At 40.6% G+C, this 25604-nt stretch overlaps 1 protein-coding gene across 1 annotated transcript in view; it reads right to left on the bottom strand.

Moving 5' to 3' along the window:
• Positions 1–22015, bottom strand: part of GUCY2C (guanylate cyclase 2C) — a 65582-nt gene extending 43567 nt beyond the window's left edge. Inside the window, exons 1-8 of the mRNA XM_016197509.2 lie at positions 21799–22015; positions 16070–16182; positions 13561–13625; positions 10326–10541; positions 9136–9257; positions 7615–7711; positions 5455–5572; positions 3269–3404 (exon numbers count right to left, since the gene is read on the bottom strand). Coding sequence (XP_016052995.2) covers positions 3269–3404; positions 5455–5572; positions 7615–7711; positions 9136–9257; positions 10326–10541; positions 13561–13625; positions 16070–16182; positions 21799–22015 — 1084 coding nt within the window. The remainder of the gene's footprint in view (positions 1–3268; positions 3405–5454; positions 5573–7614; positions 7712–9135; positions 9258–10325; positions 10542–13560; positions 13626–16069; positions 16183–21798) is intronic.
• Between the last annotated feature and the right edge of the window lie 3589 nt (positions 22016–25604).

Genomic DNA, 25604 nt, shown 5'->3' with positions numbered 1-25604 from the left:
CCTTCCTAAAATACCATGATATAGAAACTAGGATCTCCATTTCATTGATGAGAAATCTGAGATTAGAGATGTAAATTACTTCTTCCAGGTTGTACCCCTAGTGAGTGGCTAATTTAGTACATAAATGTCTCCTGGCTCTAAGCCTGGCCTAGTGGCCATTAAGATGCTTGATCAAGCCCGGCTGGGCGTGGCTCAGAGGTTAAGCATCGACCTAGGATCCAGGCGATCAGGGTTTGATTCCCGGTCGGGGCACATGCCGAGGTTGCGGGCTGCAGCCGATCAATGACTCTCTCATCATTGATGTTTCTATCTCTCTCTCTCTCCCTATCCTTTCCTCTCTCTGAAATCAATAAAGATATATAAAAAGAGAAAAAAAAAGATGCTTGACCAAGATCATGGATATGATAAAATTAATTAAGAATGCACAGAAGCCCTGGCCGGTGTGGCTCAGTTGGTTGGGCATCATCCTATGCACCGAAGGGTCACAAGTTCAATTCCCCATTAGGACACATACCCAGGTCTCAGGTTCGATCCCCAGTCGGGGTGCGTGTGGGAGGCAAGCAATCGATGTTTTGCTCTCACATCAATGTTTCTCCCTCTCTCTTTCCCCCTCCCTTCCTTTCTCTCTCAAATCAATAAAAACATATTTGAAGAAGAAAAAAAAAGAGTACACATAGGAGGATTCTGAGAAGATGGTAGAGTAGGAAGCACCAGAAATCTATCTCCCCCCACCTAGATAACAATTGCACTTGCAGAATCTGTCTGGTGAAACTATTCTGGAACTCTGAAGTCTTTCAAAGGGCTTACAACTTCCAGGGGAAGGCTTAGATGGTAAGTTGTGATTAATTTTCATCCATTTCCGCTCTTCGCATAGCAGCAGTAGCTACTTATTCCCCCACCCCTCAGTCCTGTGGCAGACAGCTGTGCATGTGTTCCTGGAGCAGTTCACACACAGCTTGTAGGAGCCAGGGTGAACAGAAAAGAAAGACCTTGTCCTCCAAGTACCAGGGATCTGTGCTCTAAGTGCTGATTGTTGCTTATGATCACAGAGGTGCAGACAAAGAGGTGGCAGCCATTGTTGCTGCATCTCCTCCCATTGTTGCAAACCCCATCCCTCTGCTAATATGACCTTCCTGGGGTATAAAGGGTTGGTGCCCCTTCTACCCCCTTAGTTTTTCTCTTTCTTCCCTTTGAGAGACAGACATTGATGACTAGGACATTCAAGCAACTGCACTGGACATGCCCAGGAGAAACCAGAAGTTCAGAAAAGAACCAAGAAGGCCTTAAGTTTACTCCTTAGCATAGAGATAGCCTACAAAAATAAACAAAAAACAAAAACAAAAACCAGCAAACCCTGGGGAATTTCCCATTCCCCATGTGGTTTCCAGAATTACCACATTATTATATTCAAATGTCAAATTTTGAATAACAAAAGATCACCTGGCATACAAGGAAACAGGAAAATATGGCCCATTCAAAAGAAAAATATAACAGAACTGTCCCAGAAAAAGACCTGACAGTGAATCTACTAGTCAAAGGCTTTAAAACAACTATCTTAGTTCAACTAGGCGTGGCTCAGCGGTTGAGCATCGACTTAGGATCCAGGAGACTGAGGTTTGATTCACAGTCAGGGCACAGGCCCGGGTTGCGGGCTCAGTCCCCAGTCAGGGGCGTGCAGGAGGCAGCAGATCAATGACTCACCATTGATGTTTCTCTCTCTCTCTCCCTCTCCCTTCCTCTCTCTGAAATCAATATATTTAAAAAAAAAAAAGAAAAAAAAAAAAGATGTTTACAGAGCTAAAAGGAGATATGGATAGAGTCAAGAAAATGATGCATAAACAAAATGAAAATATCAATAAAGAGAAAGAAGATCTAAAAGAGAAACCAAAAAGAAATTCTGGATGTGAAAAGTACAATAACTGAAAAGAAAAAAAAAATTCACTAGAGGGATTCGAAGGCAGATTTGAGCAGGCAGAAGAATCAGCAAACATGAAATAGGACAATGACAGTTTTGACTCTGAGGAACAGAAGGAAAAAAGATTGAGGGAAGGTGAACAGAACCTAAAAGGCCTGTGGAACATTATCAAGCAGACCAACGTATGCACTGTGGAAGTCCCAGATGGAGAAGAGAGAATATTAGAAGTAATAATGTCCAAAAACTTTCCAAGTTTGATCAAAGACATGAATATAAACATGCAAGAAGCTCAATCAACTACAAGTAAGGTGAATTCAGAGACACACACCAAGACATATTATAATAAAACTCTCAAAAGTAAAGACAAAGAGAATTTTGAAAGCAGTAAGAGAAGTGATTTGTCACATACGAAGGATACTTAATAAGGTGGTTAGCTGATTTCTCATTAGAAACTCTGAAGACCAGAAGGCAGCAGGCTGATATATTCAAAATGCTAAAAGGAAAACTCAACTAAGAATCTTTCATGACATATTACAACAGGGATTGAACCTTGAGGACAGTATGCTAAGTCCCCCCTCGCTCTTTGCTTCTTCAGGGGAGCGGCAGTGACCTCTTCTATCATTGTCATGCTCCATAGACATTGAGGCAGCCCTCAGACATTAGTGCTGGGTATCTACCCCCCTCTGAAGCCAAGAGGAGACTCCCTCTGCAGTAGGATAAAGGCTTTTCAGAGTAAGGATATAAGGCAAGTTAGAAAAGTCAACTATCATTCATCTTTCACTTAATATACATTAATCTAAAAAGAAATATTTTTTATAGTATCTGGATGAGATCTGGGAAATGAGTTTCAATAGGAGCTTGTGTGGAAAGGAAATGCTGATCCCTGTAGTTCAGAGGGACGTGTGTTGAGAAGTTTTGGGTGGTATTGCTATGAGAGGTTTTGAGTTGGAGGGGTAACACAGGGTCCCTGATTTCTGAAGGATGGAAACAGAAACATGGGAGAACCAAAATCAAACCACAGATATTTTTCTTTTTGCTAATCTCCAAGCACAGTCAGGACATCGTGGCTCAAAATGATCTGCAATGAACTTGTTCATAACTACAGGGTCTGAGCTACATGCTCTTTCCTTGATATTCAGAGATTCTGAAGTTCTAAAGCATAAACTGAGGTAGTTATTGATAATAGCACTCCCAAAGTCTATACAATGGTGTTTGCCCCCAATTAAGTTCAATGGTAAGTTATCTGCTGATCCATCTATTTCCAAACCCCCTCTTTGCTTCCCAAAGTCCATATTTCTTCGCTTTCTATAGAAAGTGTTAGTTAAGTGTTGTTTGCTTTTAGATGACCAGTACCTTTAAAAGTGAGGTTCCTGAACGCATGAGCAAATTCGGGGCTGGTAACATCTTTTCCATTTTTAAGAAATATCTGTAGCACGTGTCCAAAGAGCAAGATTCCATTCAAATAGGCAAGAGAAAAGTCATTTATCTCCTGAATGAGAAAGAAAAATCTTTAAAATGAGTTCCAAAAAAGAGATTCTGGTCTTGAGCCCGGATCAGAATGTTCTTGGGGTCAGCAGGGTAACTGGAAGGGTAAATGAATTTTGGGGGAATTGTAGAAATGATATTAAAGGAGAATTTTAGAAAATATTTCCTTGGGGTGGGGCTCTTTACTAATCCTGTGTCATAATTCTGTCTTCTCTTGGGATCAATAAACCGAGAACACTGCCTTCAGGGAAGAAACTAAAAGCAGTTGCACTTCCTTCCCATAGGGATAAAATACATCATTTCAATCAAGAAGGACAACATATAGCATTTTCCTACTTGTAAGATTTTATAGAAAAATAATGCTTGTAGTTTAATGTTTTCATTAAAGAGTAAAAAGGAACCACAGAAACATCCCCGCCTTTGAGTATCCTGAATGGGGCAGGATGAGTTTTGACTGGAAGATGCCACTGAGCTTGCCTTGAAGACAGTTCTAACTGGGTGTTACTTCAGGCCATCAACGTCTGCCCAGGGGAACATAAAAGAGAGGGTCAGGCCCTGGCGGGTGTGGCTCAGTTGGCTGGCATCGTCCCGGGCGCCAAAGGCTGCTGGTTTGATTCCTCGTCAGGGCACAGGTCTAGGTTGAGGGCTCCATCTCTGGTAGGGGGCGTGCAGGGGGCAGCCAGTCGATGTTTCGTTCTCACATCAATGTTTCTTTCTCTCTCCCTCTCCCTTCCTCTCTCTCTAAAAATCAATTTTTAAAATCTAAAATAAATAAAAGAGAGGGTCAGAACTCCCCTGCAACAGTTGTATGCTGGCCTTCACAGAGTTAGGCTATGGATTAAAAGCTCCGTGCCCCACTGAGACCAACTGAGTTCTGTCCGCTTGGGTACTTTGGATTGCCCACCTATGAAGAATTACACTTTTGCCAGAGCCTAGAAGCTATGCAAGTGTTACCTGAATACTATACCCCAAAGAATATATGCTAGAAAATATAAAAGGGGGAGGGGGGACACCTCTCATTGGTTTTTGAGTCTTTTGCTGAAATCATCATTTTGTGAGATGAAAAGAATCCAGTTAAGACCCAGCCGTACCCCAAAGGGGGTACAGCCCCTAATTTTGGCAGGGTTGTAAAGCAGAGGGCTTAGAACTGCTATCGCAGGAAAAACTGTGGCACTCCCAAAGATACCCAACTTTCCTTACAGAGTTCTGTAAGCCTGGCCTTTGCTCCCAAAACTGCTCGGGGTCCTCGGGACTGCTTCTTCCCCCCTCTTCCCACTCCAGACCTGCTCTCAGCTGTCTGTGAGGGCAGAACACATCTGATGAATTCGATCATATTAAGGCGCAGTGACTGACCAAGCCCAATATGGTATTAGAGTAAGAGGCCCAGCATTATAATAAGGTGACCACGATTTAATGTCCAATTGGAGCATCGTTTTTGGGGACAAATGCTAAACCAGATGGGATGCTGGGGTAAGAGGAATAAACCAGGACTCTCCTGGCAATGGTTAACTTCATCATAACTGACGACAATGTCTTTACTTAGGATTACAGGGATGGGCAAAGTAGGTTTCCAGTTGTATGTGAAACATAGACTTTATTCATGTATTATTGTTTATTAATTATTGTATTTTCTATATGAAAACTAAACCTACCTTTGCCCACCCTGGTGTATATCTCTAAAGGTAGAATTTGATATTGGTGCCAGCAGAAAGTTGCTTTAGAATGTAGGAAAACTTTATTTATTTTACATCGTTTACTTTCTACCTCCCCTAAGTCAGTAGGGCATCTTCTAACTTCCCACACTGTCACTTCCATTCCGATGTCACAGAAGTGTGCACTGTTGTGCTGGTTGAGAGCCTGGCACACTGACCCATAGTAAGAGTTTTAGTAGCAGGGATCCTGCTATTACACATAGCTGATCTCACTTGTTGAGTGAATTGGAATGAGTAAAAAAAAATAATAATAATTGCTCATCTAAGAATTAGAGTCCCAAATAGTAGAATAACATCTTAACCTTGATGACGAAAATAATAGTATGTATATATGAAGCTTACCAGTGACATGTTCTGGGAGAAAGAGCTGTCTGGGATGGGCTTTTCGGCAGGCAGTGTCAAAACAAGGACATTTTTCATATAGTCAGGGGCTGTGACATTGTCCTTGAAGTAGTGGTCACTGCAATACAAAGCAGTTTCTCATGAAAATTAGGTTCCTCCAATGGAGCTTCTACAATTCACACAAACTAAAACATCAGCCTTGAAATAGTTTAAAACATTTTACTTTTTCCAGTAACCTGCAAAACTTTCTACTTGCCCCAGACAGGCTTATTTTCTTCCACACCTGCTAAGTTGAACAAGAGAACTTAGGCAGCTGTGCTTAACGTAATCAAAGGGAAAGGAAGATCAGAAGGCAGATAGTTCTTTGAGGGAGATTTTTCTGGGCTCTGGACATGCAAGCTAGTGGTTGCTTTCCAGACTTAATGATCCTTGGTTTATACCTGGGAACATTCTTTCCCTTAAGTGCTCATAACAATTTAGAGATATTAAGGTATGATAGAGAGAATTTTTATGAGTTAAAATTGCTTTTCTAATGGTGAGACATAAGAATGGAAATGCTAAACATTTTCTCTGACACTGTAAATTTCTTGACATTTGCTTATTGGTCCTTGTACCCTCCACCCCAAGATAATACTTGGCACACTGTGGACTCCCAATAATGTCTGAGATTGTGCTGCAAATGGTACCTAGCTTCCTAACCATTTAAATGTTTTAATAGGCCAAGAATCTAACATGTTTGAACCACTATATCTAGGCTGACCATCACTTAATACTCAAACAGTAGGTGGACACATCTATGAATTGAGGACTGTGTTGAATATTTTGCTCATATTATCACATCTAATTCTAAAAGTACTCCTATAAAGTGGACATTTTTATTCTCATTTTACAAATGAGCAGATTTAATCTCAAAATACTAAGCAATACCCAGGAGTTAAATGAACCAGAAGTGTCAGAATTGGAATTTGAACCCAAGTTATGTCTAGTTTCAAGTGAATCTCATGATTTTCCCGAAACATAGCTGGGTGTCCTTTGGGAATAGTGACAAAGGGTTGCCAACACTTTGGCAGTCCGCTGAGGATTTGCTAAAAGTAAAATTACACCAACTTGGCTACACTGAGAACTCCTTCCAGAGGACAAAACAGTTATTGAAAGAAGCTATCAATGTGGTTGTAGGAATGAAATGTTGATAACTTGCCCTCCTTCCTTTATTCCCTCCTTCCTTTATTCTGCAGCTAAAAAGTTAAATTGGTTGATTGAATTATGTTCTGAAACAACTTGTGGTCAAACAGGCCTGCAGTTCCTATGCTTCATTTCTCTTAACACTGTGAAAAGTATGTTTAGTGTGGGTGAAATGACTAGGCAAATATGGGAAAGAGCTAATGCAGTAATAGCTCTGGTCTGAATACAGAAAGGTAATGATTAATGAGCCAGGCAGATAAGTGAAGTCATATGATCTAGCTGATGGGGCAAAGGGCACAGCCACACCAGTGAAACCCTCTTTAAGCTTAACATGACTCAGATATTACTTTGGCACAGTTAGTTTGTGGGTCTCCACATTAGAAGATGAGTGGTAAAATGAGGGATGCACTAAAAAGTGATTTCTGTTTTCTAGAGTTTCCTCTCTTCAGTTCCAGGGAAATGCAGAGGAAAAGATCACCACCCAGTGACTATGCCAGAGTGGGCAAAGAATAACTGTGTAAATCAAATTCATTTAACTGGAACTTTCCTCATACCAATGGTGGCTGAAGGAAAAATAATCTAGGATCAAAGGCCATTAGCAATTGAAGGCACAGATATGGCACAGGTTCCCATAGATAATATTATTGGGTTGTAAGTTGATTTAACACTGCCTGGGAAAAGACCTTAAAATCAGGCTGGACACCAGGATGACTAGACATGAGGGTTTCATGGGATTTTCATAAAACTTCGGTATTTAGACATGATAGTGATGTAAAACAAATATACCTCTACTAAGACCATGATTAATTAAATAAGAATGAGGCATGATAAAAAAGCAATGAAACATAGGCTAAAATATTATCATCATACTGAACCCTATATGAGGCTGGGCAAAGCAAAGGAAAAGGGGATGCGCCTTTTGGAAGTCCTTGGAGCATTTTCTTTCTGAATGGAGAAGAGTTCTTCCAAATATTATACCTGAATAGATCCACCAGAATAATGACAGTGTCTTCAGCCACCTCCCGGTCACCCTTGAGGGAGGAGATGGTGCCTGGTGTACCACACACAACAATCACTGGAGGAGAGAGAGCAAGACAAAGAGGGAAATATGCAACGGTCTGCACACAAACAGAAAGGGAGCCTGGTGCCTGAATTTGAACCCAGTTATGTCCATGATACATTTGTTTTAAGATTAACACCAATTCCTCAAATTATTGCCTCCCCTTTTCTTAAATTTACAGAGTCAGAGGAGAGCTAAATGGAATCTTAAAAAGAATGATCTAGTCCATCCCCTTAACTGTATTGATTTAAGGAGACTGAAGCCAAGATGTCAAAGGGTTAAAGAGCTAGTAGATGATAGAGGTAGTTTTGATATTCAAGTCTTATGAGTCCGGTTTGGTACTTATTCCATTACACCAGGCTGGAGTCATTACAAAAACTACTTTCATTGATAACTGTTTTCACCTCATCATTTGTAAAGTGGCTGGAAAAGATATAGTATAAAAAGTTAATATGAGAATTGATGAAGCTTTTCTAAGCTTGTGGGGCTTTGTAGCTTCTTAGCTCAGATCTTAGTCTTAGTGATCTCAGTGACAGAGTCCAGTCTGATTCTATAATTGCAGCTAGACTTTTCAAATGCATGACTTTATGAGTAAGAGGAGGTGGGGGACACTTCATTAGATTTTAAAAATATATTGTGCTGCCCAGTTGGACTGTAAACCCTTTAGGGACAGGAATAACTTAATGCTTTTTTTTTTTAAAAAAAAAAATCATATTTTGGTCAATGTTTTCCAGATGGTAGGTTCTTGATTTGGTACATGCTTAGTAATGACAGTAGATGATGATGTGATACCAGGAAATCCTGCCAAGCAAGCATTTTCCCATAGGAAATTCCCAAAATTGATTCCTTTACTCCAGATACATTCTTATTTGTGAAGAGAATTCTGTGGAAAAGTTGTTAGGCAAATCACCTAAGAACTTAGGGAGGATGGCTATCCCATTAGTCTTTCACACTTGACCTGTAACTCGGAGATCAGTGGGCAGGTGAGATACTTTGCTTACTTTTGTAATTTTGCTTGAGGCTAGATATCAGTAAACATATCCTCTTAGTCGTGAGGGGAGCAGGGTTCAGAATGTTTGAGGAATTGTCACAAATCCAAGAAAATATTAGATTGAGGTGAACTTAAAAACCAGTTTACTGTGATGGTGGGTTGTGATATCATTTTGGCTTATAAAAGTTGGATTTTAACATCATCATTACTTTTATGAAGTTAATTTACTTGCTCAACACAATTTTTCTAATTTCTCTCAGAGGATATGGTTCTAATCAATGAAAGAAACCATATAATGGAGTTGCATGCAACGATAGATCTCCCAAAAGATAAAAATAAATTGAGGTAATGATGATAGCTCTGCCTGATAGATTTGTTAAAATAATTCATAAGGAAGTGGTAGTTGTGAGGAAGAAGTTGGCAAAAAATTACCTTCATGTCTTCTTACCATTGCTTTGCCTATCCTTGTCCATTAAGAATTTCTGAAACTCGGCCTCTCCTCTTAACACATCCTTGAAAGTAAGTTTCTGAGAAAAATAGGAAACTCCAGCCTCCAGAGCATTGAGGTACCTAGAACAAAAAAAAAGAAAAAAGAAAAAAAGAGAGAGAGAGAAACTATAGGAATCCAGCTTAGTTTCTTCATGGCCTTCCATGCCATTTGATAATTGTTTATAGATCTGTCCATGAGTGTGGGCATCTAGTTTAGTGAAAGTATCGGGGAAGTTTTAGGGAAACTTCATGCACATATACACATAGTAGAGATGTGGTGGGTCCCTAATAATGGCTTCCTGCTATTTGTAGAAGGAAGGTTCTATTCTGCTCTATAATCCAGCCCCATTATCACAGATAAGTTGAAACCCTTGAATGTAGAGTACAAAAATTCAAAGTTCATAAAAATAATTTCTCCTCCTGTGTGAAATGAACTTATGTGTGTTCTAAGTTCACCCCAGAGTTTCTAGGATGAGGTCCTTGAGTTCATTCTTGTAGTTCCCCAGGTGTGCAATCCCAGTGGTGCCCTACTTTTATTCTTATGTGTACTTACATGGAGAGAGACTACAGAACTGAGCAGCATCTTGGAGATACAAATAGTAACCCAATCAAAGGGTTCTCTCTGCCATCTTTGCTGATGGTGAGTGAACCTTGCAATTTTATTTTAGCAATGGTGCCCATTGTACTGTTCTCTGTCCACCCTCCCCTACTCTATTCCTCTGAAAAACTATGAGAGAAATGATTTCTAACTAATTGTAGGTATAGGCAGAATGCACATTCTCTGGTATCATATCTTGCATGGTAATGTGAGAGCATTAACTTCTGGTTTTCATTTCCGTATCTGTAAAATGGAAATCATAGTATCTGTTCTCTTTTCTTCAAAGGATTTACTGTGGGAAATCAATAAAACTACCTTGAAGGGACTTTGAAAACTAGGAAAAGTTTGAAAATGCATTGCATGCTGATTATATTTATGATACTATGTTTCTTTGACCCCTTTGCTTTCATTTGTGTGTAAGAAAGTGGGCTGGTGTCCACTCCCAATGCTGTAACAGATGGAAGGTGCATCTGATAATAACCAGTGGCCTGCCATGAGTCTATGGCTTCTTTTCATGGCAGATGCCAGAGAATGTTAATAATTCTGCTTACCAGAAACAGTCCTCAGACTCAGTATTATTCTTGAAAACATATGCAGTGGTCCAGGCAAAAGTTTTGAATGTCAAAGAATTGTTCTGCCAAAAGTCAACCAGGAAGTACATCAACTTCCTAGCTGGAGACATCAGCCTGGTTAAAGTTTCTTTGAAGTCACATGACAATCCAAAACTTCCAGCTGAAATCATGGGATATTTCAAATCTGTGTCAAGGCTATGCCAAGAGGTAAAAAAGAAATCAATATTAGGATTAACTTAATAAGATCTCTCTTTAACTTGTTTCAGCATGTAAAGAAACAGGATCACTCAAGCAGCTGTCTTATATAAGTGTCCCTCCCACACAGGTGAATTTTAAAACGTTTATTGAGCATATGCTGTGTTCTAAGAACACTCTAGGTGTCTTCATGTGTCTGTGGCTTGGTTTCTTTGATTTATTCTAAAATGAGTTGTCATTTGGGCTGTCATAATATGCAGGCTGGGACATAAAACTTTGGGGAGTAGGGCTCAGAAAATAGGGGATGGGCCTCTATAGCTACCACAGTTGTAAAGTCCAAAGGATGCTCTCTACACTTTTTTCTCTTTTCATTGCCTTACTTCTGGCTCTTCTGTGGACGACCTTTGTGACAGACATCAGCTGAGGATATTAGAGTTTTCCTTCCTCTGCTCAGCACATGGACCTTCTTGTAGTTCCTTAAACATGTTAAGCTTTATTCTCCATCAGGGCCTCCCAATACCAAGAATGCTGTTGCCCCGCCCCCTTGGCTGACTCTTGCTCCCATCAGGTCCTAGATTAAATGTCTCTTTATCCATCAGGAAAACTTTCCTTGATACCTAAGACCAGGGAATTATTTGGGTGCGTATCTGTCTCCTCCACTAGACTGCAAATTTCATGATGTCAGGGATCATCCCGTCTTGCGTGTTCACCTCAGCATCTCCCGTCCACCTGGTTCAGATGTAGGTGCTCAACATATATTTGATGAAGGAAGACAACAATATTCCCTTCCATCTCCAGTGTTCCACTGAAGGGTGTCACTGAGTGTTCTGCTTCCATCTCAGACTGCCCATGTTCACAGCCAAATTGATCTTTATTTCTCAAAATTGTTCCTTATTCTGATTTTCCCATTTCTTTGTGTTTTGAGATCTCAAAGCCTTTTTGACTACTTTCCTTCCCTCACCCCAACATCCAACCAGTTATCAAATACTACTGAGTCCACCTTTAAATGTCTTCGAGAGCTACCCTCCCTGTCCGCGTCAGCTGCTCTCACGCTGACAGCGCCCCCTCGCCCCTGCTGGCCTCCTTGTCATCAGTCTCCTTATCTGCCCCCGTGTTTCCTATACACTGTTGTCAATTATTCTCCCCAAAGTTGAGCTGCTTCCTATGGTACTTCCCTGCTCAATCTTAGTGGTTAATGAAATAGAACTAAATCTAATGGAATGCAACAAATTATATACAACTAATAATCTAATTGAATATAACTCTCTCGCCTGGAACTCATGACCTCCCAACTATGGCCCTCCTTAATTTTTCTAGCTTTACCTCCATTACTCTCCTATACATCTCTTGCATGTCAGTTAGCACAGACTTCAGTAAGTTTTCTACACTTCACTGCTTCTTTGTTTTTACACTTACTTCTCCCTCGGCCTGCCTGGGATGCTTATCCCTTCATCTCTACCCATTCTACCATTTCAACATGCAACGTCCATGCCACTGCCTTCACGAAGCCTTTCCCTTCTTGAGGCATAACTCTCCCAGCCAGAGGCGACCATTTCCTTCTGTGCATCAGAGCGTCTTGCTTGTACTTCTCTGATAGAACCTATCTCGCTCTGACTTGTACTGGTCACCAGTGTCCTTGTCACCTTCTCTGTCACCAGGCAGAGGCTGGGCTTTACTTAATTCTCTCATTTCAATAAAACGAAAATGCCTCTTGGCACATGGTAAGTCCTCATAAATGGTGAGTCAATTCTCTTAATCTTCCTTTTCTTTTGGGCCTACTCTATAGCATTATCAATAAGTGGTCAGACAAGACAATCGGGAATGAGTGCAAGGAAGAGTAAATTCTGTATCTGTCTGCATTTGGGTATGGAAGATGGACTAGGAAAAGTGCTTCTGGGGTGTGCCTATGGTGTGTGGTGGCCCTGAGCATCTGAGTCTGTCTGTAGAGCTGGGTGTGAGAAGCACAGTTTGCAACAGAAATTTCAGAGGTCTAATGTTTACTCTCCAGAATCTGTTGCAAGGGGTTCTTCAGCATGGTATTCTCTGGGTAGACGTGGGGTGATCCTTGATTCAGGGGAAGATTGTAACACATGAAAGAAAGGTATGTGGCAGGGATTTTGACTGGGGAAGGTATAATCTGGCAGAACAAAGTGTTTGTGGTCCCTGGCCAGTGTGGCTCAGCGGTTGAGCATCGACCTATGATCCAGGAGATCACAGTTCAATTTGTGGTCAGGGCACATGCCTGGGTTGCGGGCTCGATCCTCAGTCAGGGGCGTGCAGGAGGCAGCCGATCAATGACTCTCATCACTGATGTTTCTCTCTCTCTCTCTCTCCCTCTCCCTTCCTCTTTCTGAAATCAAACAAAAACAAAAACAAATAAACAAACAAAAACAAAAAACAAAGTGTTTTTGGTGATGAGATTTGATGAGTGGAAGGCATGAGGGAGATTGTCCCAAAGAGAAGTATTTGCATTCTAGAATATCCTGAAAGCTTCTTTCTAGGCCAATGAGGGCATTGTGCAAAGTACTTTAATATGTTATTTATAATCCTCAAATAATGCTATGAAATAAGTACCTTGCTACTTTCCTTATTCTTATAAACAAAGAGCTAAAGCAGAGCCCTGCTAATGCCCTTGGGTGCTGCCCTTTTCTTTGTGTTTCCACACTCTGCTTATAATTTTGTGAGTGTTTCTTTGATCGAGCTCCTCAGACCATCCAAGTGCACTGTCTTCCCTGCTTCCTGCCAGAACTCTCTTTACCTCTACCCCGCTGCCCTCCAGCTCAGAGTCGGCACCTGAGCCTGGGCAGCTACTGGCATTCACCGGACACTGGGCAAGGGTAGAATTACCCGGATAAGGGGATGGCGGTTATTAGACGGGTGGCAGAATCCGAGGGCCCCAACACTCCTGACTGTGCTGCCTTGACTAGACTGCTGTTTGATTAAACCATTTTAACACTGATGTCATGTCGTGACTTCAATTCACAGTCGCATCAAAACAACAACAAAACAAACTACTTACTACATCTGGAAGGTGGAATATGTACACGAGGGCCCCATGAGGGCACAACCCATTTTTTTTTCACTCTGTAGGAGAAAAAAAAAACAAGAAAGAAAACTAATCCCTAAAAAGAAAAAAAATGAATCAAAGGACAGAAAAGAAATGGCAAGGGGAAGGCTCCCAGGTGAGAAAGTGGACCGCTTAAGGTGTCAGAATGCAGAGCAGAAAAGAGCAACCTGGGCAAGGGGCAGCTAAGGGATGAAGGCTGAGAGAGGCGCTGCTGTCGGGGGAGGGAAAGGTGTTCGCTGAAAGTGAGCTGACTGCCGTGACGTGCGTTCTTTATCAAGAGGGAGACGCAGGTGGAGGAAGAAGGACTGGCAGATGGGCACATATGCAGGATCTGTGGGCCACATTAGAGAAAAACTAGATCTGGAGGTGCTCTGGAGGGAGTGGGCAAGTTTTAGAGAAAGCTACAGAATAGGGCTGAAGAGAACAAATGTAATGTGACCAGCTGGGTGATGACAGACCTTGTTTCCTGCTATTTCTCAAGGGGACTGTGATTAGGGATATCCCGTCCTTGGTTTTACAGAACCAGGTCAACCTCCCTCTGTAGAGATCCTGAGAAGAAGCATGGAAACTTCCTTGCTGGCTCTCCCCCTCCTTGCCTCCCAGGATTGAGGATGACAGCTGTAATGAGTCACTCCAGCGGGCCTGGGTGTGGCCTATCTCGGTGGCAGGATGTTATTGATTAAAGCTTTGGAACCATGGCTCTGTGCTCTTGGTGCCCTGTTTCATGGAGAGCCTCTTGAAAGATTTCTGTAGTAAAAGGGTTACCCTTTGAGACAGCATGGAGGGACCTAGAGAGTATTATGCTAAGTGAAAGAAGCCAGTCAGGGAAAGATGAGTGTGACATGATCTCACTTATATGTGGAATTGAATGAACAAAATAAACTGATGAACAAAATAGATCCAGAGACATAGAAGCATGGAACAGACTGAGGGATCTCAGAGGGAAGGCAGGGTCTGGGTGGAGTGGGGGATTGGGAGAGATTAACCCAGGAATTTATATGCATATATGCAAATATGCATAACCCCCATGGACACAGACAATAGTGTGGTGAAGGCCTGTGGGGGTGAAGGGGTCAATGAGGGGAAAAAAGGGGGACATCTGTAATACTTTCAACAACAAAGATAAATAAAAAATAAAAATAAAATCACATATCAATGCACACAGTCTGCCCCCCACACTGGCAAAACCCCAACTATGGATCGAAAACAGTACAGGTATCTATAGAAAAAAATCTGTGTACAATGACCTGTGATGTTCAAACCCATGTTGTTCCAGGGTCAACTGTATATATCAAATGCTACCATCTGAGTATAAAAAAATAGAATATATATTTGTACCTTTTATATGTGCATAAAATAGCTTTGGGGAGAGAAAACACCCCCCAAAAAAAGATAACATTGGTTGCTCCTTTATTTTCTTCATAGTACTGTCATTATGTGAAATTACCTCACAGATTGATTTCTTTACATATTTATTTTCTGTTTCCTCCACTAGAATATAGGTACTATAGAGGCAAGACACAGCTTAATAAGTTCACATCTGTATCCCCTACATCTATTCTAGTGTCTGGCACATAATAGGTCTCAATAAACAGTTGTTAGATATTATTTGAAAAGAAAAAAATAGTGTGGTAAAGGCCAGGGGAGGGAGTCTGGGGTCTGGGTGGAGACAGACAAAGGGAGGGATGGGGGACATCTGTAATAGTGTCAACAATAAAAAAAAAATGGGCAGAGGATATAAATAGACATTTATCCAAGAGGACGTACAGATGGCTAACAGACATAAAAAATACTTTCAAAATCACTAATCACTAGGAAAATACAAATTAAAAAAAAAATATATATATATATATATATATATATATATATAAAGGGGGCATCTCACACATCTACTCACTTCTAGAAAACTTGGAACACTCTTTAGTTCCATAAAGGTCTGCTTGGGATTGGAAGTTGGGAGAAGGGATTGGGCAAGAATCTCTCTCTTCCCATATCTACCCTTTGACATTATAGTTATTGCTTTATCGTTAGGCTTCAGAGTCTGACCTCATGTAACCACATATATGATGATGACTTGAAACAGAGATCTATCTCTGCTCTAGGGCTTTAGGGTATATTTTCAATAGAGCATCTCAGGTATTTCTTGAGGGACACAAAGGCAAACCAGTTAATACCAACATTTAACTTTTTAAAAAGTTTTTAAAACAAAATAATTCCTTTCCATGACACTGAAAGTATACAGATAGTACAGAGCTAAGGTTCTTCCCACTTTCCTGGATCCCTGGAGGGTCCTCATCACTTGGGAAATCTACAGGGATAAAGCCAGAGCACCCTGTATTTACATCACTCAGCATGGCTGGAGATGACGTGAGAGATGCTCATGGACAGGTGCCCAAGGCTCACACTGTGATGGTCCTGTGACAAGAGGGTGTGAGCTATATCTACAAAGGCAGATACTTACTGAAATTTTCCTGAGTAGGTCAAGGCCTTCACAGGTGCTACTCCGACAGTCACTTGACTTATAAATCGTATCCTTTGTAACAGTATAGTTAGCAGTCACAGTCACATTTATGCCTGTTATCCAGACAGGAGGAAAAACAGAAAACTAGTGTTATTTTTCAGGAGTTCATACCAGACATAAAATTTATCTTTTGGCAATTGATCCTGGGGGAAAAAAATGGAGATCCATTTTCAGGCCTACGAATCATTTGAGTTCTGAGTTCTTATATTATTACTTTGTCACTTCTTGTTTCTCTCTGTCTCTGTCTCTCTGCTTCTATCTGTCTCTCTCAACAGCTTTATTGAGGCATAATTTACCCCCATAAAAATCACTCATTTTAAGTGTACAACTCAATGATTTTTAGTATACACATACACAGTTGTGAGTATACGAAACATAGTTTATTCTTGTATTATTATTTATAAATTATTGTATTATGTTCCACATGAACAACTGTAAATCTACTTTGCCCCATCCTGTATATATATTTGTGCAACCATCCCACAATCCAGTTTAGAATATTTTCATTTTCTTTACCTTCTTTTCATAATTCTAGACTCAGCAATTGTCCTATATGAGTCTGGGAAGTGTTAGGAAAGCAATGACAGCCAAAGGGAACTGTGCCCACCCATTCTGGCCCAGAATCTTTGGATAACAGATCATCTTCAGATGAAGGCAAGAACATCGATGCTAATATCCCCATGTATCACTAGGTATCACATTTTGAAAGGCAATAAAGAGATAGCAGAACAATTTGACCAAACTCTCTTGCATTTTGTTTTCCTTCCAATAAAAGTATTCAGGACAAATCCACAATTCCTAAACAGAGATATCTTTAATTTTGCAAAGCCCTTATATACGAAGCCTGGAAACCTCAATTGCTAGACTGGCAGTCTGAGTGACTTTCTATGTGTTCTTGCACAAGCCCTTTTAATTTCTCTATTTGGTTCACTCACTTGTAAAATGGGATTAAAACCAGGTTTGTTAAATTTTTAATTCCTTTAAATGAGAATATAGGCAACAGAAATTATTGTTCTTCTGAACATCCAAACTAGAATATTTTAAAATATACAAACCTGTTCTTTCAGAAAATGGAAAAGTCTTTGCACTTCTACAGTCACCTCAGAAATGTGTCTACCAACTAGGGAGCATTTTATCTCTTGTCTTTTTGTTGTTGTTGTTAATGCAAGAATACTTATTTTTTTCTCTATTAAATTAATTAATTATCTTAGAGAGAGGAAGGAGGGAGAAAGAGAGAGAAAGAGAGAGAAACAGAGGAACACCGATGTGAGAGAGAAATAATCAATCGGTTGTCTCCCACACACCCCGACTGGGGATTGAACATGCAACCTAGACATGTGCCCTGACCGGGAATGGGATGGCCAACCTTTCCGGGCATGGGACAGGGCCCAACCAACTGAGCCACACAGGCCAGGACAAAGATACTTATTCTGATACTTTGTTTAGTAAGAGATCTAAATCAGAGATGACTATTTTGTTTGCTAAGACTAACCGAATACGAGAGGTCAGTGTGATAAGACCAGTCAGAGAAAGTTAGTGGAAGGCGTGGGGTCAGTGATCCATGTGCCAGCCCTGTATACCTTTTATCTTATTTAATTCTCATTACAATAGGAAGAATATAGAGTATATGAATCCAGGAGAATAGTATGAGTGAGGCTGTGGTGGACCTGCAAATGGGAGAGTGCATATGGGGAGCTGCAAAAAATTGGGGTGAAGAAAGTCTTAGAAAGTAGCAAGAGGAGTCAGCAAGTGAAGTGGAGGCCGATGCAGTTACATGATGAAAATGGGGTGTTGGGAAGATGGCCACGCTTTTGCTGTTAATGTGTAAGCCAGCTCTTCCTCCTCAACTGCCTGTTGTCATGAGGGACACTGAAGGTGACTCTCTCAAACATCCTAGGGTCAAGGCAGCCCGCGACGGGCACGGCAAAACCCAAGAATAAATACTGTACAGGGTCTGGGAGAAGGGGAACCGACATCTATGGAGTGTGATCTTAGACAAGTGATTTCACTTCTGGGGTGCCAGTTTCTCACCCACTTATTCACAGAACAGAATCATCTCTGTTACGATATGCCTGCCATTGGGCTATGGATTTTTGCATGCATTATGTCACTCAATTCTCCCCTGAATCCTATGAAGTTAATTAATAATTTACCTTCCTAATTTAAAAATGAGAAAGTGGAGGCTTAGAGAAGTAGATTAACTTGCGTAGGGCTACACACTGGCGAGGAGTGGAGCTGGGTTTTGAGCCCAGGGCACTCTGATTCTAGATCCTGATTAATATTCGATAGAACAGCAGTTCTGAAAGTGTGAGCCATGGATTCTGGCAGTACCTTGAGACTCTTTCAGGAGGTCAAAACTATTTGCATAATTATATTAAGACACTCTTTGCTTTTTTCCGCTCTCCTGCACTCATGAGCATATAGTGGAGTTTTCCAGAGGCTACATAATACGTATTATTACAAGACATTAAGTGCAGAAGCAGATATGAGAATCCAGCCATTTTCTATTAAGCCTGACATTAAAGATTTGCAAAAATGTAAATCAATACCACTTTCCCACCTACTTCTATGTGTTGATTTTGATAAATATAGGTTTTCTTCACTAAGAAATATTATTTATTTCTGTTAACCAATAAAGTGTTTATAGTTATTTAAATGAATCAATAAGCAAATATTTAAAACATTTCTGAGTTTTAATTTCCAATACAGTAAGTGCCAATGAAAGTAACTGCATAAACAAAGCTCTTCAGATTCCACAGTTATTTTTAAGAGTGTAAAGAGGTCTTGAGACCAAAAAGTTTGAGAGCCACTTCTGTAGAACACAGGGTAATATGGTGCTGCCTCTCAACACTTTATGGCTATGTGACTGTTTTTGTTTTTCATCCCTTTGATCACCCCAAATCCCAAATGATCTCTCAAGAAAATAGTGAACATTTTTTAGACAATGGAAAGGCTTCCATGGAATGATAATTCGAAGCTTAACTTTTAAAACGAGCAATTACCTCAAGCACTATTTCTCTTTCCTCTCTGGCCTGCACTCTCACTGTACCATGGTACCTCAGTCCTGGAAGAATGAGTGGAACCCCATAAAATACAGGGTGATCTCAGAACCGTCTATCTCCTACCTAGGGCTTTAAGGATGGGTTATACCAAGGGGAATCTGAATATAATGCCTGAGTTTAGGACATGACGGCACGTGGAGGACATGGATCCGGAGGGTTTAGCCATGGAGCACATGTCCTTGAAGAATTAATGTCCTAAAGTTGAAAGAATCTTTCTTCATGTTTTTCATCAAGTCCTATCTATTCTTTAAAATCCACAAAGGTTACTTATGTACTAGAAAAATATTGATCTCTTCCATTTGGAAATCACCCAGAACCTTCGAACTCTTAATTTTCTTCTATTTGGCCCTTAAGTATATTGTCTTAGAATTTTTTCTGAAGAATAATGCTCAGTATGTTTAAAACATGAACCTGTCTTTTCCTCACAACTTGCACTTCTTGAGTTTATTATGCATGAATGTCCATCCAACAAACTGCATCCCAAATGCAAAAATGTGTGCATCATAGCTTGTTCTTTCTTCCCCCTAAAATCCTTCACTTGTTTAATCCATTCAACAGCCTCACCATTAATAACTCTATTTTACAAATGAGATGAGTGAAACTTTGCGAGAATAGCTCATTAAATTAGTAAAGGATGGAGCAGGTACTCAAATTCAGGTTATATGAGTTCAGAGATCAAGATCTTACCAATGCACTTCACTGTTTATTTTATATGACTGGTAACTTGTTCCCCTGACAGCAGCAACAGCCTAGCAACAACTACAGCACTAACATCCTCAAGAACAATATTAAGTGACAACACTCAAAACAACTGCCACTTATTGAGTTCTCACTATTTTCAGTCAGTGTATTAGGCACTTTATACTAATTTTCTCATTTAATTCACACCATATCTATATGAAGTAACTGCTACTATTGCAATTTTATAGGTGAGAGAATGAGGCTCAGAAAACTTAAGTAATGTCCTTGAAGTCACCAGTGATAAATGGTTGGATAAAAGGCTAGAATATGAACCAAGATCTGTTTGATTCTAAATCTCTACTTCTAACCTTATTTTAATGAGAAAGTTAGTTCATGGTAGGTAAAGATCTTACAGTGGCAAGATACACTCTTTGGAATCAGACCAATATGAGCTTGAAACTCATTTCGAACAGACAACCTGTATGACGTTAGCAAAGTTATTAAACCTCCACTGTGAAACTGTCAACAATGCCAATCTTACAGAGCTGTGATTAAAAAGGTTATATATCTTACCTCACGCATGATAGGTATTCAATAAACAAGGAAACCAAGGCTCAGAGAGACAAGAGAAATTACTCACCCAGGATCACAAAGAGAGAAAGCTCTGAGAAAGGGACTCCAATTCAGGTCTTCAGACTTTAAATCAAATGTTTTTCCCATTACTACACACTGTCTCAGTAAGTAGGAGATTTTTATTAAATGACCTCCTAGTTTCTCTGTTTACATCTGAATCTGGTCTCAGACAGACTGAAGAAATGTATATTGCACAGAAAAAACTTATTACACATACATGATGTATAATATCTGTTGGTATTATTAACAGATAATATTAAATAGAGAAAATTAAGACATACCCTCCTCAAAACCATAGATAACCATTAAGATGCATCAAATAACATTGGCTCGGTAATTATACTTCTAGCAATCTAGTTTCAAAGAATGAAAAAAACACACCATATACATGAATATGTTTAGTGTAGTATTTTTAAATAATTATGCAAAATTAAAAATAATAAAATACCTTACAACATGGAATTATTAAATGATTTTGGAGAATACCTACTCCAAAGAATATTACACATCTATTCTCATGATGCTATGAAGATTATGAAGCTACAGGAAAGTCACTTGTAGAATAATGTAAATCAAGAGGATAGAAAATTGTTTCTATGCCATAGTGATCCCAACCATGTTCATAAAAACAAAAAACTGAGAAGCATGGAAATATCCAGGTTGCTAGAAATTATCAGTGGTGATTTTTTCCTCATATTTTGCATATTTTATCTAATATCTTATTCTACATATTTTATCTAATGTTGTAAAGTTTACTTTAATAATTAAAAGATACAATGAAGAATTACAACACTGAATTCAATTGGAAATTTATTATATTGACTATGTATTCTATAAGAGCCACCAGAGAAGTAAAGAATGGACAGATGGGTTAAAAATCCCAGAGAAAGATTTAGCACCTGTATGAATTTTACACTCTTAATTCATCTTCTTGACTGGTAACCCTATGAAATCTCAGGTCCAGACCAAATCTTGCCCCTGAGCAGCTGCAGGAGGAATCATGATACCTCCTTGAAACTGAGTAATAAATCAGGTTTTTACTGAAATGCTATCTGGGGCATTTCACTGCTGCAAACACCTGGCATTCCCCAGAGCAAGGTGGTTATGAGTGAAATCACTGTGGTAGGACTCAAATCCTTCTGTTTGAGAATCTACCGCCTTGAAATAGAAAGGGGGTGTGGGACAGGCCCTTAGAGAAGCTTGGTGATCAGGCAAAGAACACAAGATCTTAGCAACCCTTTGACCCTAGGGGTTGTAACAGGGAGGAGGAGGATTCTGTTAGCATGTTCTTACCATCATCAATGAGGCGCTTTCTCACTATTTCCACTCCCTGTTCCACTGCCTTTCTCAAGTTGTCCGGGGACTCTTGGAAGGCCGAGTTTTTCATCATCAGGACGCTGATCTCGTAGCTGCCATTGCGGCAGTTCTGACCCAACGGGGTGGTGAAATGCATCAGCCTTGGACAGAGGAGCAGTGACAACAAAGCCAAGCCCAACCGTGGTGTCTTCATGACCTCGCTCACCTCAGAACCATACTCCTTGTGCTCAGTTGCTTTACTTTGGGCTTTTAGGGAGGCAGGAACTCCAGCTGGACAGCCTCTAGCTGGGTCCCTCTGTCCACTCTTCCACACGTTCCTTTCTGGTCATACTCCACTGGTCACGTGGGCCATAGAATACAGCCTGCCTGCCAGTAATTAGCAGCTACATTATGGCAGGAGATAAACCAAAGTTCGCTTTGTGTGTTTGCTCACAGAAAGGTCAGAGTTATAAACAGGGAGATTACCTAGGCCTCACCCAATAAAAATACATCAATTTATGACATATCACTGGGAAGAGGGAAGTATAGTATGTACATAAAAAGCTTTGTAATATGGAAAATAAAGGTCAAAAGGCTGAACAAAAGCACAACTATGATGGACTATTAGTATTTAGGTTATAACTATGCATTGAGACTGAATCCTTAACTAGGAAGAACTATTTTTCAGTCACTCAGTTGGCAACTATGTATTGAGACTTGACTGTGTGTTGGGTATTGGCGAGGCACTGGGCATACAGCCATGAATGGCATGGATACATTAATGTCCTTATGATACATGCATTCTAGTAGGGGAGATAAACATGAAACAAATAACTATAAATAAATTCAACCATGAAAAAGTGCAAAGTGCTGTGGGAACACATGGCAGATTAACATTACCTGGAAAGTCGAGGAAGCGTCCCTGAGAATGTGTTCTTTAAGTTGAGCCCTGAAGGATTGACAAGAATTAGCTAAATGGAAAGAGAGAAAGGGCATGTGAGGGAGACAGACAGCTTGTAAAAAGGCCCAGACACAGGAAGTGGCATGGATGTTTGAAGAACGGAAAGAGACGCAGAATGGCTGGAGTGGAGAGAGCTACGAGTCTAGCGGCAATAAAAGATGCCAGAGGAGTAGGTAGAGTAGGACATAGGGTTTCCTGTAAGCCATTAAAAATTTGGAACTTTATCAGAATTAAGAAGAGGATGTGATCAGATGAAATTTGTAAAGACCTCTTAGTCTGCTAGGGCAGGAATAACCCGGAGAGAGGCAGGAGTGGGGACATGGAGCAGGTTAGGAGGCTGTTTCTGTGGCCCAATTCAGAGGCAAAGGAGGCCTGGATGAGGGCAGTGGCGGTGGAGATGGGTTCAAGAGATATCTGAAAGGTAAAGTGGATTAGAGTTGACCTTGCATTAGATTTGGGGCTTTAGAGACAGAGAAGAGTCAATGGTGACTGCTGATATGCTCAGCTGGGTAGATGGGAAAGCTGTGAACTATGTTCTAGAATTCTGAGAGGAGCAGCTTTGAGGGAGAAGACCACGACTTCCGTTCTTGGACATGTTTCTTTTAAGGAGACTGTGCAGATGTGAAAATAGTCTTCTTGGAGTTTTGGCAAGAGGACCTGGATCTAAACTGGGCTTTAGAAATAGAGTCACAGGTGTAGTATGATCGAGCAACTAATGTCATGGTTTGCATCATTGACTTGATGACCACCTATGGCAAGATTTACATTTTAAAGTGAATGACATCAACAAGATAGAGGACTAGGAGGTCCCAGCCTTCACCCCTCCATAAAAACAATAAATTCACGATGACTCGCTGATGAAAGTAGCTGTGGGAGAGTTGGGAGTACAGTGAAGAAGCTGCAGCAGCCAGTGGAACACAAAACCCAAGACGGACCCAGCAGCTTGAGCTTCAGCAGACTGGGCCGCGGTCAGGCTGGGCAGGAGTGGGTTTCCCGCTAGTGGAGGGGCAGCTTGCGGGTTCGTGGGCGGCCTTTCTTCACACCTGAAATCCAGGACGGCCAGCCCGGGAGTGGAGGTGTGGGCGTGGCTGCTGCTGTGCACAACACAGCACCCGGAGTAGGCCTCACCTTGGAGGGACTTGAATTTGGTGATAAGTGCATCGAAAAACTTAAAGGTAAAGTGTATTACCCCTTGTCATTTGCAACTTGCCATTCATGGACACACAAGGCTATTCAAGGCTACAGTTGCTGGTAGTGATGTCATTCCACACATCCACAAATCTGTAATTGGGAAGAAAGGACAACAGAAGACTGTCTAAAGGATGCCTGGGTTTCTCTTATGTCAGGACTCTAAGTTCTCTAATAACTGTCCAGTGTGGTGATTCCAGTGGACTGTATCTCCGTGATAAATTGCCTTTTTGTAATTCTATTTAAGGTAGGAGAAAGACTAGACTGTTTTTGTTTTGTTTTAATTTGGTCTGAGAATTGCAAATATGAAAGGAAGTCATGTCAGGTCAGGTCATGGATGAAGTAGGTAACTGCCTTTAATTTTTTTTTTTTTTTTTTTCCCCAGAAGGAGTAGAATGGAGAGAGATGTGACAGAGATACATCGATTGGTTGCCTCCCACACAGGGATTGAGCCTGCAACCGAGGTACATGTCCTGGGTCAGAATTGAACCTGGGACCCTCCAATCCGCAGGCCCACACTCTAACCACTGAGCCAATCTGGCTAGGGCAACTGCCAGGTGCTTTTACTTCAGATATAAACATAGAAGGTAGATGCAGTTCTGGGAATCCTTTAATAGCATGTAACCAGGAAAAGACTATCAAATGTGAAGAACTAAGATAACAGTCCTTCCTGGATTCTTTAAGGCAAAAATTATGTGTTCTTTATGTTGTAAAACTATTGGCATGTAGATCATAATTAAAGGGAGGCAGGTTCTGCTGGGAAAGTTTCAGGGATCAAAAGCAAATAATGGAACACCTAGGTTAGCAGATTTATGAGACACACTCTTCAATAGAACGAAAAGCTTCTAAAGATATAAGAAAAGAAGGGAAGGGGCACCTAAACAGGTCATCTGCATGTGCCACTCCCTTGTTTTTGGCAATACTTTGGGTCTCTTTGGTTTGCTTTCTACTAAGATCCCCTCCTCATCTTCTTCAGGGCCTATGGGAACACACTGCATCTCTACACTCTATAGCAGTCTCTTATTTCATTGGAGATGCAAAAATAAGTTTTTCAAAAGGAATTTAAACCAACTAATTGAACTAAGGGAACTAAAACATGAAAGTTTTTTCAGGTCTCAGATGTCTTTATAGCTTTTAAACTCTCAGGGATACAGACAGCGATGGAAAAATCCTGGTAAGTAAGGATGTAAAATAGTGAGAAAGAAGCCAAGCCCATTCACAGCTGGCACCCACCACATCCCTGGGAAAGAAAAATTGAGAGAATTTAAATTAAGGCATTTGCCAGAAAAGCAGAAGCTAAGAGTCAACAAAACAAATTACAAAGCTGTAAATTCATCAGGAAAGATGAATTACACTGAAGACGGGAAGGTGGAGGCTAGTGAGAGTCCGTAGCAAAAATTTAGAGAGAAAGTGGCAAAGGTAAATTATAACAAACATGAAATTAGCAGGAATAACAACAATGATGCAAGAGGTTTGGATTTTGTCATGAGAAAAAGCAGGAAGTCAGATCAAGAAGTCTCTGGCGTCAGTTTTCCTGTCTCATTGCTGTAAAACACACACTCAGGGTGTATGGTGCTACTCATGGAGGTTTTCTGCATGACCCACATAGAAAAACTGGACACTTAAAAACAAAACAGGCTATGTACTTGATCTT

Source organism: Miniopterus natalensis, chromosome 2, assembly GCF_054644295.1.
Source record: "Miniopterus natalensis isolate mMinNat1 chromosome 2, mMinNat1.hap1, whole genome shotgun sequence".
Lineage (NCBI taxonomy): Eukaryota > Metazoa > Chordata > Mammalia > Chiroptera > Miniopteridae > Miniopterus > Miniopterus natalensis.
Note: the sequence above shows the minus strand (reverse complement) of the source record. Positions and strands in the feature narration are given on the sequence as shown.